Source organism: Cynocephalus volans, chromosome 4 (assembly GCF_027409185.1).
Source record: "Cynocephalus volans isolate mCynVol1 chromosome 4, mCynVol1.pri, whole genome shotgun sequence".
NCBI classification, from domain to species: domain Eukaryota; kingdom Metazoa; phylum Chordata; class Mammalia; order Dermoptera; family Cynocephalidae; genus Cynocephalus; species Cynocephalus volans.
This window is the reverse complement of record NC_084463.1, coordinates 64,697,908-64,710,617: the sequence shown is the minus strand read 5'-3', so window position 1 is coordinate 64,710,617 and position 12,710 is coordinate 64,697,908. Positions and strand designations below refer to the sequence as shown.

The following is a 12,710-nucleotide window of genomic DNA, read 5'->3' as shown; positions in this document are numbered from 1 at the left end:
TGTTTTAGGATGAATGAATTAGGATCAACTAAACCTAAGGGAAAAAAAATCACAAAGTAAATGATATGTAAACAAAATGAAAACAGCATACTGAGAAAAATATTTGTAATAAATATGTATTATCATAATTAACCTAAAACCTCTCTTAAGGAGAATTAAATATTCTCAAGATATTCCAAAAAATCAAAGAAAAGAAAATTATTCCACACACATTCTATGAGGCCAGAATCACCCTGATAACTGAAATCAGAAAAAGATACAACAAAAACAAAACTTCAGGCCATTATCCCTGATGAACACAGATGCAAATATCCTCAACAAAATACTAGCAAACCCAATTCAACAGCACATCAAAAAGATTATAGACCATGATCAAGTTGGATTTATCTTGTGGGTGAGATGGTTCAAAATATACAAATAAAAAAGTGTGATATATCACATCAACAAAATTAAAGACAATAACCATATGATCATTTCAGCAGGTGCAGAAAAAGCGTTTGATAACATTCAAAACTCCTTCATGATAAAAAAAAAAAAAACACTCAACAAATTAGCTATAGAAGAAAAGAATCAACACAACAAAGGCCAAGAAAGAACAGAAACAAGACAACGATGCCCACTTTCACCACTCTTGTTCAACATAGTACGGGAAGTCCTAACCAGAGCAATTAGGCAAGAAAGAGAACTGAAGTAAAGAAGTGCATCCAAATTGGAAAAGAGAAAGTCAAATTGTTCCTCTTTGCAGAAGACACGATCTCATTAATGGAAAAACCTAAGACTCAAAAGAAAAAGAAAAAGAAAAAAGAAAACAAATACTTTGATTAAAAAATGGACAAATGACCTGAGCAGCTAATCATCAGGGAAATGCAAAGCAAAACCACAGTGAGATATCTCACCCCAGTTAGAATGGATATTTTCAAAAAGACAAATAACAAATGCTGGTGAGTATGTGGAGAAAAGGAAACTCATACACTGTTGGTGGGAATGTAAATTAGTACAGCCATTATGGAAAACAGTATGGAGATTCCTCACAAAATGAAAAAATAGAACTACCACATGATCCAGCAATACCACTGCTGGGTATTTATGCAAAGGAAAGGAAATCAACATGTGAAAGGGATACCTGCACTCCAGTGTTTATCGTGGCTCTATAGCAAGATTTGGAACCAAACTAAATGTTTATCAACAGATAATTAGATAAATAAAATGTGATATATATATATATACAAAATGGAATACTACTTAGCCATAAAAAATGAAACTCTGCCATTTGCAACAATGTAGTAGCAGTTTCATTTGTGTCTATAGGTACGGAAAGAATGGAGTTGATAAGACTGATAATGCAGCACTAATTCCTTTTTAGTGTTGCAGCCTGTCCCTTACACTCTAGAGTACAAGCATCTTCTAAGAGCCCCAGTCACACATACACTATTATAAATCAAATTCTCCTTTTCCACACACGTGCATTAAAAAGCTCTATATGACCATTAATTGGAAAGGTATTTACTCTATAGGTCTATTTGGGAAGATTTGACATATTTACCATATTGTGTATTCAATACATGATCCTGGCATAGCCCTTCATTTTAGCCCTTCATTTCAACCCTGGCTTGGAGATATTTGAAAAATAAAAATCGAACAATAAAAAATGAGACAAATAAAAACACAAAGTATTACACTATTTACATAGCATTTACATTTTATTAGGTATTATAATTAATCTAGGGATAATTTAAATTATATGAGGGGATATGCATAAGTTATATAAAATACTTCTCCATTTTATATAAGGAAATTGAGCATCCTCAGAATTTGTACCTGAGGGGGGTCTTGGCACTAATTCCCCACAGATACTGGGGGACAACTGTGATGTTGTAAGCAAATGTTGGATAAGTCCCTCTTATGGGGAAGCTCCATTTAACAACACTAAAGGAAGGTATCCTATACCACTGACCCTTTAATTACTTAAAAATGAGAATACTAGAATGTCTTTCCTCTCTCTATTTACGTGGATGATATGCAACATTGTAAGAAATGATTGAGGCAGTTTTCAAAGAAAAAAGTTTTTGGAAAGGTCCACACATATGATAACCTTTTCTTAATCTCCTAGGATATGTTTTTTTGAAGAATAATTGTTGGTCAGATGACACTTAAGAAAACTTATTAATTCATATCACTATATATTGGTAAGAGGACAAACACTTCATCTCTTTCTAGGATATGCTAGCTTTTATAATTTTTTTCAATCTGATTATATTTAAATGGTGACATTTATTTAGTTGTTCACTTTTCCAATTTCTAACAGGATTAAACTATTTTCATAGGTTTCTAAAAAGGATATAAATCCCCAGTTGCTAGATAACTTATTGACACAACTTATACATAAGCATTGCTAATTTCTTAAACTCTGATAGGTGACAACAAAATATAGGTAGTGTGGGACACCTATTGTAAATAATTTTCTAAATGTTATTTATTAAAGATGAGTATATACATAATCATTGTTTAAATAATTATTTATTATATACGAAAGTGCTTCAAAAAGTTTATGTAAAAATTGAGAGACATGAATTAAGAGATGTACGAGTCTTTCCATAAACTTTTTGAAGTAGCCTCATATAGTATTTTTAATATAAATACACACGTTGTGGTGGATGTCATATATGAACACACACATATATGTATATATACATGTGTAAAGTATCTGATTTCAAATTATGCATCAAGGTGAATGAATCCAAAAAATCGATTTTATTTTTATATAACTAATCATTACAAGTTAATTATTATAAGTAATTCCATCAACTATTAAAGATACAGTAGTTTAAAATACAATTGTGTTTCTAGATGCACTTTTTAAATTGATACAGTTACACAGTCAGATGTGTTGTTGTTTATCTCAGTTAATGTTTTATTGTCGGACATATTCAGATAAAGAATGGCTGGGAACTTAATTAATAATTATAAATTTAAAAGTAGAGTAACAAACCAAATGTTAAAAATTGTGAGGTCATTTCTTATAGAATAAAAATTTATTTAATGAAATAAGTGCTTCATTTAAAATATCCCTTTGAAAAACCTGCATCAGGTCAACGTTTTTTAGTCTCACCACAAACCTCCTCTACTGTTACTCTCAGCCCCCGGTGTTGTTTTCTATAGTTTGTAAATCCAATCAGGAGTTTCACACCTTTCTGCATAACTTAATCATCTATTTCCTAGAAGTGGGTGTGGTCTTAGGTGAATCTAACACTTAAATAGCACACTCGTGCAGAGAAGACCTCTTCTCCAGGGAAGACAGAATTTCCAGCTGCCAGGTGTTGAAGAGCTGAGAGTTACTGCTGACCTTGATATCAACAGATCTTCCAGAGGTTCCAGTCGTGAGACCGCTCATAGTAGACTCTGGTGCGTATGGAATTGAGAGTAAAGGCCTTCATGCTTACTTTCCTTTACAGAAATACTTTAAATTTACCTGTCAGCCCATTCGGGTCTTGTTAATCAAATAAGTAGCTCCTAATTATTTTAAATGACATCAATGTAAAGTATCTGTAACTAGAGCATTTGTAATATATGGTTTGAGTTGTATTGTTATTTGATTTATTTTTATTCCATTAGTTTCTATATTATTAGATTTTTTTTAGGCCTTAAAAATAATTTTCTGCAGTTTTTACGCAACTATGAAACTCATAACCACCTAAAATGTTCAATATAATGTGTGAATATACTAGTTTTTATACACATTAACATAAAATGTGTTGAATTCATTACAAAACATTGTAAAATTCCTATTTGCTGTCTCTTTAAACCCTTCAGTTTGCAGACTAAAATTTGAAAAGTATTCAAAAACAATCCAACCTACTGGTAAGGCTCCCAAGAAGTAGCATTGATCACCATAGGAAATATTGGAAATAAAGATAAATTTGTGGTCCATTAACCTATCTCTGCATTCTTTAGTGTAGAGCAGAAAGCCCTGTGTTTATCTATTTTTTTTAAAAGGTAATCGATTAATTGTTACTGATTATCACTGTAGGATGAATATTTACCTTTTCCAAAAGTAAAGGTACTCTCTCCGATGGTCTGAATTGACTCTGGGAAAACTGTTTTCCTAAACTAGAAATAATAGATAATTTTTACATTTTGCTTTTTTTGAAAGGATGAGTTTGATTTTTAAGTTAAAAGAATAAATTCAACTGTTTATAGTTTTAGGCATTGAAAGTTGAAGTTAACGTTGATTAAATTAGAGTAAACTGAATCAATTTTTCATCGTCTTTGGAAAACTGCATCAGTGACATAGGAGGCAGAGAGCATGGGCTATTAGCAGAGAGGCTAGGAGTTGTGTTGTTTATTACAATCATGGAGTCATTGGGAGAGAAAAAAAGAGAGACAGAGAGATTTTGGAAGTGCTTCTGGATTAATCAGCTAATACAAATAACTCTAGTATCATCCCAACTTTTACCCTCTGCCCCAAGATTTAAGCTTGTCCAAGTAATTTAGGTATGATTGAGAACACTGCTTTTTTTTTAAACAAAAAGGATATGAGAGGGCTATCTCATCTCACGTTCTCATTTGTATCACAGTATAAATCCAGTCTGTCTACATTTATCAAGCCTAGGTTTCTACTGAGGGTAAATTAATGTGTATATTGGACAGAGCTCAAGCAGACAAGTAGATCAATCCAAAAGCTTTTTTCCAAAGAATAACTTCCACAAGAATAACTTTATCTCCTCTCTCTCGCTCTTTAAAATTTTTTTCGATTTTATTTTCAGAAACATGGATTCAGATACCTTGCAAGCCTTCCAGAGTGAGCTCACATGCTCCATCTGCATAAACTACTTCATAGACCCTGTCACCATCAACTGTGGTCACAGCTTTTGCAGGCCCTGCCTATACCTCTGCTGGGAGGAAGCCCAAACGTCAATGTGCTGCCCTGAGTGCAGGGAAATATCAGAGAAGCCAGACTTCAAAACCAATATTGCACTCAAGAGGCTGGCTTCACTTGCTAGACAAGCCAGACCTTGTCACGTTGACAGCTCTAAGGACCAGATCTGTGTGGCACACAAGGAGGCAAAGGGGCTCTTCTGTGAAGTGGACAGAAACCTGCTCTGTGGACCCTGCTCTGAATCACTGGAGCACAGGGCTCACAGCCACAGTTCGATAGAATGTGCTGCGGAGGAATACCGGGTATGTGATACCCCTAAAGCAAATTTGGAATCTATAGGATTCTAAATCAGAGAGAGAGAGATGAGGACTTATGATAATGAAGTTGATGAGAATGGAGATGTTGGAGGTGGTAATTTTTCAATATAAATCCCAAGCTATCGATATGTCCTTTCCATGTTGCTAATCAATGTGATACTATAATCATGGTTGGGTTTAGCACTCAGTAAGGGAATTTTCCTTAGGAACATTGTCCAAATATGGGGAATTGGTGCGGATGTGGAGCAGGTGGCTAGTAGCAGGAATACTGGCTTCTGCTGCAAGCAGAACTCCTTTATAGAAAGATTATATAAAAACAAATTTCTCAGGAGATGGATTACATTATCTGCAGGGTGACTTAAAACTCTCTATTAAATATTTCTGTCACATTTAATATCCCAAATATTAGAATCAAATTGCTTATCATGGAAAAACTTGACCACTCCATTCTAACTCAAGACTACTATTCGCTCCACCACAGATTTTCCTATAGATAATGGGATGAAATCTACAATATCTTCTTTGTCACTAAAGCTCTTGGTTATTTTGCAGGAGAAATTTCTAAAGAAAATGGACACCTTACGGAAAATGACTCAGGAAATGCAAAACCATCTAAATCAGGAAACTAGTAAAATCCATTCATTAGCGGTAAGAATGAAAATGTTTTATTTGTTTTTATGCAAATTGACATAATGCTGGCTTATACTATTTAAAGTCAAATTACATGTTAAAGGATAGTGGTTTCTTCCCAGGAAAAGTAGTGGTTTCAAGTGGTACATCAGTTATTACAAGTATACAGATCAACACAAACTAATGCAAAGAATACTAGTATATTGGATAAACGGGACGTGATAGGTATTTATAGTTCAACTTTGAAGGTTTGGATAAACCTTCTCCAACACTGAGGTTAAGACAGCCTTGAACTGTCTTAAGTTTTAGTGTGAAGGAGAGAAGAGAAATAGAATAGTACATAGCAGAAAAAATACAGTAATTTTTAAAAATCTATATAATATGATGTATACTTAAATATGTTGAAATATTTAGAAAAATCAGGCAAAGGAACAACAGGAAAGTAAGAAGATTCAGGAAGTAGAGAAAGTAATTGGTGTAGTAAGAATTATGTAGAAGCATCATAGGGAGAGAAGCTCAGACTCTGTAAATTTTGATTTAAATAGGAAGAGTGAGTAGGAAACATAAAGGATGGCCAGAAAAGACTGGAAAATATTCAAGACCCTTTGAAGGTCTGAGGCAGAAAGTTTAGAAATGATTTGCTTGATATATTTGAAGTTGTAAGTTGTAAGGAAATCATACCTGAAGCTGTAAGTTTTCTGTTGAGAATGAGGACATGTGATCTTTTTAACTGAATATCTCTGCAGCACTATGTGGATTTACGGAAGGTGACGATCAAAATTCAATATCAGAAGATACATCTGTTTCTCCACGAGGAGGAGCAACTCCATCTAGAGACACTAGACAGAGACGCAGCGGAGACTTTCCAGCAACTCAGGAACAGTGAAGTCAGGATGACCCAACAGAAAGAACACCTAGAAGAAATGCACAGAGAGCTGGCTGAGATGTGCCAGAAGCCTGCCGCGGAGCTGCTCCAGGTGAGGGGGAGGGTCCATCCTGAGACACGGGAATGCTTTTCTTGGCAACGCAGTCCAGACATTGAAATGTCCCCTGCATATGCCATTTCTCTCAGCTGAGTGATATGTGCTCCTTGTCTCCCGTCGTTATGTTTGTTCAATCACTTACTTATGCATATTCTGGTAATCCCCGGGCGAGTTTTGCCATTTTATGAAATAGCATAGGATAGAATGCTCTTCAGGAGATTGGGAGTATTATCCACACAGAGAGATTATACAAAACAGCCAACCGGTGTGATCAGAGGAAAGTCAACTTTGCTGAGGAAATGCTCCATTTATGTCCCCTAATTGATCATCGCTCTCTGCTGTCCCACACAAAATCAGTTTGCTGAAGACATTGAGCCTTTGCCTCTTGTCAACTCAAGGTTTACAGAATTCTGTAATCAATTTTAATGCAGTCTATTATATATATATTTCCCTGTTTTGTTTCAATTGTCATAAGTGGTCAGACCTCTCCCTGGAAGTAGACTGGGAGGTGATAAAACTAGGAACCTGGATCTTCTTGCAACACTGCATGGTCTCCTCTTGAGTTCCTTTCTTCTTAATGCACACTGAGGAAGCCCCTCGTACTTTAGTTTAGGTTCTGTTGTTAACATAGCCTTGGATGTTTCCCTAGAGAGGAACAAGGAAAAAAAAAAACACATTATTAAACAAAAAAAAAAAAGGAAAAGTACCAGGGAAAATGCAAAATGATGGAAATTTCATGATTATCTTATTTTTTATTTACTTTATCTTATTTTTTATTTACTTTATCTTATTTTTCCTTGCAGGACTTTGGAAACATATTGGAAAGGTGAGTTTATGCTAAAGATCTCTGATTTTTGAGAAAATTATTTCTTGTTTATGAAGTTGTTGTGTCTGTGTTGAGATATTAACATTGTTCTTTGTTGCTATTTTCCATTTTGTTTCAAAAGAGTCCCTAAGGACTCTTGCTCCTTGTCCTTGGAAATTTCCTTCTTATGTGGTCAAGTTCAAATATACCTAAAATCAATTTGCTATTTTGGGTTTTTTCCACACAATCCCCCCGACCTCTCCAACTGGGCCCACTTCAACAAATCTTAGCAAGGAGATTATTCTCAGTTATCACAGAGGAAGCCCCTACCCTAGAGAAGCAGAAGGTACAAAAGAGAGGAAAGAGGTTCCCTAAGCATGAGAGTGAGAGTGCATTGTTTACGCCATGAGTAGTAATGACAATTCCCGGCTCATCACAGCGTGCCCCAGTTGTAGGCAGGAACTCAGAGGGGAATGGCTATCTCAGGACCCTCAGGATCAGGGCTGTCTTGCAGGATGCAGATTCTCTTGCTTGGCAGAAAATATCAAAGCCTCTGGCTCAATGGACATTCCCTTTTAGACACTAACTGCATCATTGGTAACTACTGCTGACTGAAGTCCCAAAGATTTTGCCTGAATTTTCTGCTCTATGGTAAACACAAGATCTTTGCATTACCTGAGGTAAAGTAAGGGGTGGGGGAGGAAATGGCACTCAATCATTTTAGAAATTGAGTAATGTCTGAGAAGAATGGGGAATTTGGAATTTGATATGTTACATTTAGAAAAAATAAATGAACATTACTTATATCTTCAAGAGTTTTACAATAAAATGTATACCAACGAACTGAAAATGAGAGAATTCTGATGAAATGTCTTGGATTAAAAACTGCTACCTTTGTAATAACCATGTGATTAGCTTTTAGTCCAAAAGTATAACTGGTGCCATTCTTTACAGGACTGAGCTGGTGCTGATGCAAAAGCCCCAGCCAATGAACCCAGAGCTCAATTCATGGCACATCACTGGAATCCTAGACATGCTGAACCACTTCAGAGGTAAGAGTCAGCCCTCTGACAATCAGGCCTCAATTTCTTTCTTTAGTGGGTTTCTGGTGATGAGCCATCCCCATTTCGATTTTATTTTTTCTGACATGAAAGTAGTAAGTGACTTTCCAAAACTTTTGTATCTTCTCTCTCTGCATAGTTATATTAGGATAATCAAGACTGAACTTTTTACTTACAGTTTGTTGAAAATGCCTAACAAGACACATATTATATCCGACACAAGATAAGGAAGAGAAGAAAGAGTATTCACGCAGGTCATGTGGTTTTGAAGAGTTACAAGGCTTAGTTCTCAGAGTAGCAAGAAATATTGTATGTTTATTCATTTTCTTCCAGTTTTAAATACTTTCCTCCAGTTGTAAATACTTACAATGTGGCATTAGTGGTTTTCGATTTGTTGGATATTCCAAATGCATTTATCATGCATTGTACAAATAATATTTTCTGTTTATAAAATCAGAAAGCTTTGTCTAATCAAAAAGATGACTAAAATTGCCATAAGCAGAGCAATTCTAATGCTATCAGATCAATGTCAAGACAACTGAAAGTCAAGGGGTCTGTGCACACACCCTAGCCATGTTAGGCACATACTAGAGAGCAGGCGTGGACAGCAGAGAGCTAACAGGGATTAGATTGAACAATGTAAATAATTAATAATTATTTGTAAAAAATAATTAATAGTTAAAAATAAGATAATGTAAAGCCAGAATATTCTTATCAGAAACACGTAAATTGTGCATGTCGATTTCTATCAATTTTTTTGATGTTTGAGAAAGTACCAGGCACAGCATGTATCCTAATAAATACCTGCATCACAGCAAAGTGATGTCTATTGATGAATGCCACTAAAGACAAACAACAAAAGAAGAGTTTTCTACTAAAGTAGAGGGAAAATAGTTTTAGGTGTGTACTGAAACAAATTATCTAAAAGTGGACATGAAATGACTGCTTCATACAGTGGTATGGCCATCTTTTCTGTTATTTTCTCTTTTTCTCTATGACTTGAAGAATTTCTGTGTGCTGTAGAGGTCCTACTAACCCATCCTCTTCAAAGATGAGTAAGTCTGAACTCCCCTTGGAGGAGGGGAAAATGAGGTGAATAATTGGGCAGAAAGCCTCTGCCCCTGAGGACGTAGAGATACCATTTGTTGGTCTAATTTTTGCCTCTTTCTGCAGTGGATAATCCTCTGAGGAAGGAAACAGCCAGTTGCTACATGAGTCTTTCTGAAAATGTCAGAAGTATGATATTTGGAGATGACCATCACTGTGTATCCAGAGAGCTCCAGACAGTGGAGAGTTTTGTGGCATGGGGTGCTCAGGCCTTTACCTCTGGTAGGCATTACTGGGAGGTGGACCTGGCTCACTCCTCCAGCTGGATTCTGGGAGTCTGTAAAGATTCCTGGACAGGCGATACTGATATCATTCATGATTCTGAAGAATCATTTTTACTATTTTCTTTTAAGAGGGGTGATCGTTATAGTCTCTCCACCAACTCCCCACCCTTAACTCAGTATGTGAAAAGGCCTCTGGGCCGAGTTGGGGTGTTTCTGGATTACAACAATGGAATCGTGAGCTTTTACGATGTTTACAAAAGCTCCCTCATATACAGTTTCCTTCCTTCCTTCTTCTCTTCTCCTCTTACGCCTTTCCTTTGCCTTGCTTCCCCGTGGAAAGCCAGGCTTCATGATGATTTACTTGTGAGTTCCCATGTCGGAGGAAACTAAGGTCCTGAGACCACCTTATGTGAGGTAACAGGACAGTGCCAGACTGTCTTCGAACATATTGTAATTTAAGGAAACATAATTACTTTATGGTTACAAAATAAGATAACTATATCGAGTGTATAAATTTGTTTACTAAATTATTATAATTTTTTTATTATGAAGCATTTACCAGAATATCCGCAATAGCTTTTTTCTTTTTTGTATAAAAAAGGGTTTATTGAGATAAATGCACACATTGTGAAAGACACTCTTCTAAAGCATTTAATTCAGTGCTTTTTAGTATATCCAGAGTTGTGCAACCATCATAATTATTAAAATCCAAGACATTTTTATCATTCCGACAAGAAACCCAACACCCATTAACAGTTAGTCTCCATTCACCCTCCCACATCCCCTGGCAACCCTTCATCTACTTTTGATCTTTATGAATTCATGTAAATAAAATTGTACTATATGTGGCTTTTTGTGTGTGAGTTTTTTTCATCCATGTTGAAACAATGTGTTTTACTAGCATATTTTAACCTTGTTGAGGTACAAGAAAGAAGTGGTGTATATCTCAACTTATTAAACAAAAAGAGGGTTTTTATTTTCTCTTCAAGATTGACCTAGTTAAGTGGATCCAAGTATCTGACAAACTCACCATTTCTCTAAATCCTAGTTATGCATCGTATTTCAGCTCAAATAAGTTTTTTCAGGAAAATCCTCTGACTCCACAGATCAGGGTAGTTCTCTTATTACACACCCTCTGAACATAATATAATATCTCATCATAATAGTCAACAAACTCACATAACAAACCCTTATTGGTACATATTAGTACTAGATTGAAAATTCCAAGAGGGAAAAGTATTTGTCTTATTTGCTACTATATTCCTATTATCCAATGTAGTATATAGAACATAGTATACAATAAATATGAGGTAAATTAGTGGATAAATAAATGAATGAAACAGTTAATATAAACAAATTTGATTCTAGCATTAAGAAAGTTTTCAAAAATGTAAGTAACATAATAGGACTGAAAATATTAACACATAATGTCATGAAAATATAAGAAACGGGTTGATTTCCAGATTCACAGCCTAAGAAATTTCCTTTATATTGTGGTCTGATATAATTGGAACATAATTTTATCCCACAGTATTTTGACTTTTCGGGATGCTTAGTACAAATTAGTGGAAGATGGAGATCCTATATAAAGTGATAGGAGAATAGAAAATTGAATGTAGAAGAACGGAGACTGTCAGGATTTAAATTGGCATACATGTTTAATTACTTACTAAGCATAAAATGGCATAAATTATCTTATGCAACAGAAGAAACAAAACAAATTTATATTTGAAAGAATAATCCAGATGATGCAGAATACAAAATTTTATAATAGAATGTGATACCTATGTCCCTGAGAGAGAGAGAACCAATAACTGATAAATAGTTATTAAAATGTGAAGAAATTGTATCATCTGTAAAGAGCTTAATCCTATGAAACTGAGAGTTCATTTCTAACAGATAATCAGAGCAAGTAGAAAGCTCTTATGGCTCTAGTTAGGGCACATGCTAATCTGATCTAACAAAGACCCCGAACTTTAAATGAGTTGGAGGGTGTGCACGTCTCACATTTTTGTCCAAATATTGGACATGGTCAAGGGGAATATTGATATTTTCAACAACAAATTTTATTTGTGTGGGTAAGAAAGTTCAGTTTTTTGCCATGACTCGTCTAGCAGGAAGGTTGGACAAAAAAAAAAAAATACAGAATAAGGAGATCTGATTTTAAGGGGATGACTTGATTTCTTCATCACTTCTGGTCCCATCCTAAGGTTTAAGCTTGGGCATATGACACACCAAGCTGTGAGATGTATCTGGGAATATTGGATACACAGAAAAAGATAATTTATTTTTATTGTTTGGGTCAGAAGAAAAAAATAATTAAATGACTGGCACAACAGAAGAAAACCCAAGAGGTAGCATTCAATGAAAAAAAAAAAAAAAAGAGTGAGAGAGTGTTTTAACAAAAGCATATGCTATTACTTGAGATTAGGACCAGATCTCAATATTCAAGAATGAGCAAACCCTGCTTTTCACTATTGTCAAGGTGTCAAGTGTTTTCCTATTCAAGACCTGTCATGTGGTGAGGCACATCTCACTTGTCTTCTAGTCCCTTAAATGGATGATTAAGACAGAGATGATTCTACAAATTTTGAAAATATTTATCAGAAATGTTCCCTTATTCTTTCACTCAGCATCACATATATATTCTGCAGTTAATTTTCTTTCATCCTTCCAACATATTTCATGCAGCACTTAATTACCTATC

At 35.1% G+C, this 12,710-nt stretch overlaps 1 protein-coding gene across 1 annotated transcript; it reads left to right on the top strand.

Annotated features, from left to right (window-relative positions):
- Positions 1-4,767: 4,767 nt before the first annotated feature.
- On the top strand, positions 4,768-10,393 carry LOC134376170 (tripartite motif-containing protein 64C-like). The gene is made up of 7 exons (XM_063094813.1): positions 4,768-5,178; positions 5,285-5,287; positions 5,746-5,841; positions 6,570-6,800; positions 7,610-7,632; positions 8,566-8,663; positions 9,846-10,393. Exons 1-7 carry the CDS (start codon positions 4,768-4,770, stop codon positions 10,391-10,393), a joined length of 1,410 nt encoding a protein of 469 aa, XP_062950883.1.
- The last annotated feature ends 2,317 nt before the right edge of the window (positions 10,394-12,710 follow it).

Excerpts from the sequence above, each read along its gene's own strand:
- LOC134376170 (XM_063094813.1), top strand. The coding sequence starts at position 4,768 with ATGGATTCAGATACCTTGCAAGCCTTCCAGAGTGAGCTCACATGCTCC. Across the intron at positions 6,801-7,609 it reads CTGCCGCGGAGCTGCTCCAG|GACTTTGGAAACATATTGGA; the intron begins GTGAGGGGGAGG and ends TTTTCCTTGCAG. Across the intron at positions 8,664-9,845 it reads CATGCTGAACCACTTCAGAG|TGGATAATCCTCTGAGGAAG; the intron begins GTAAGAGTCAGC and ends CTCTTTCTGCAG.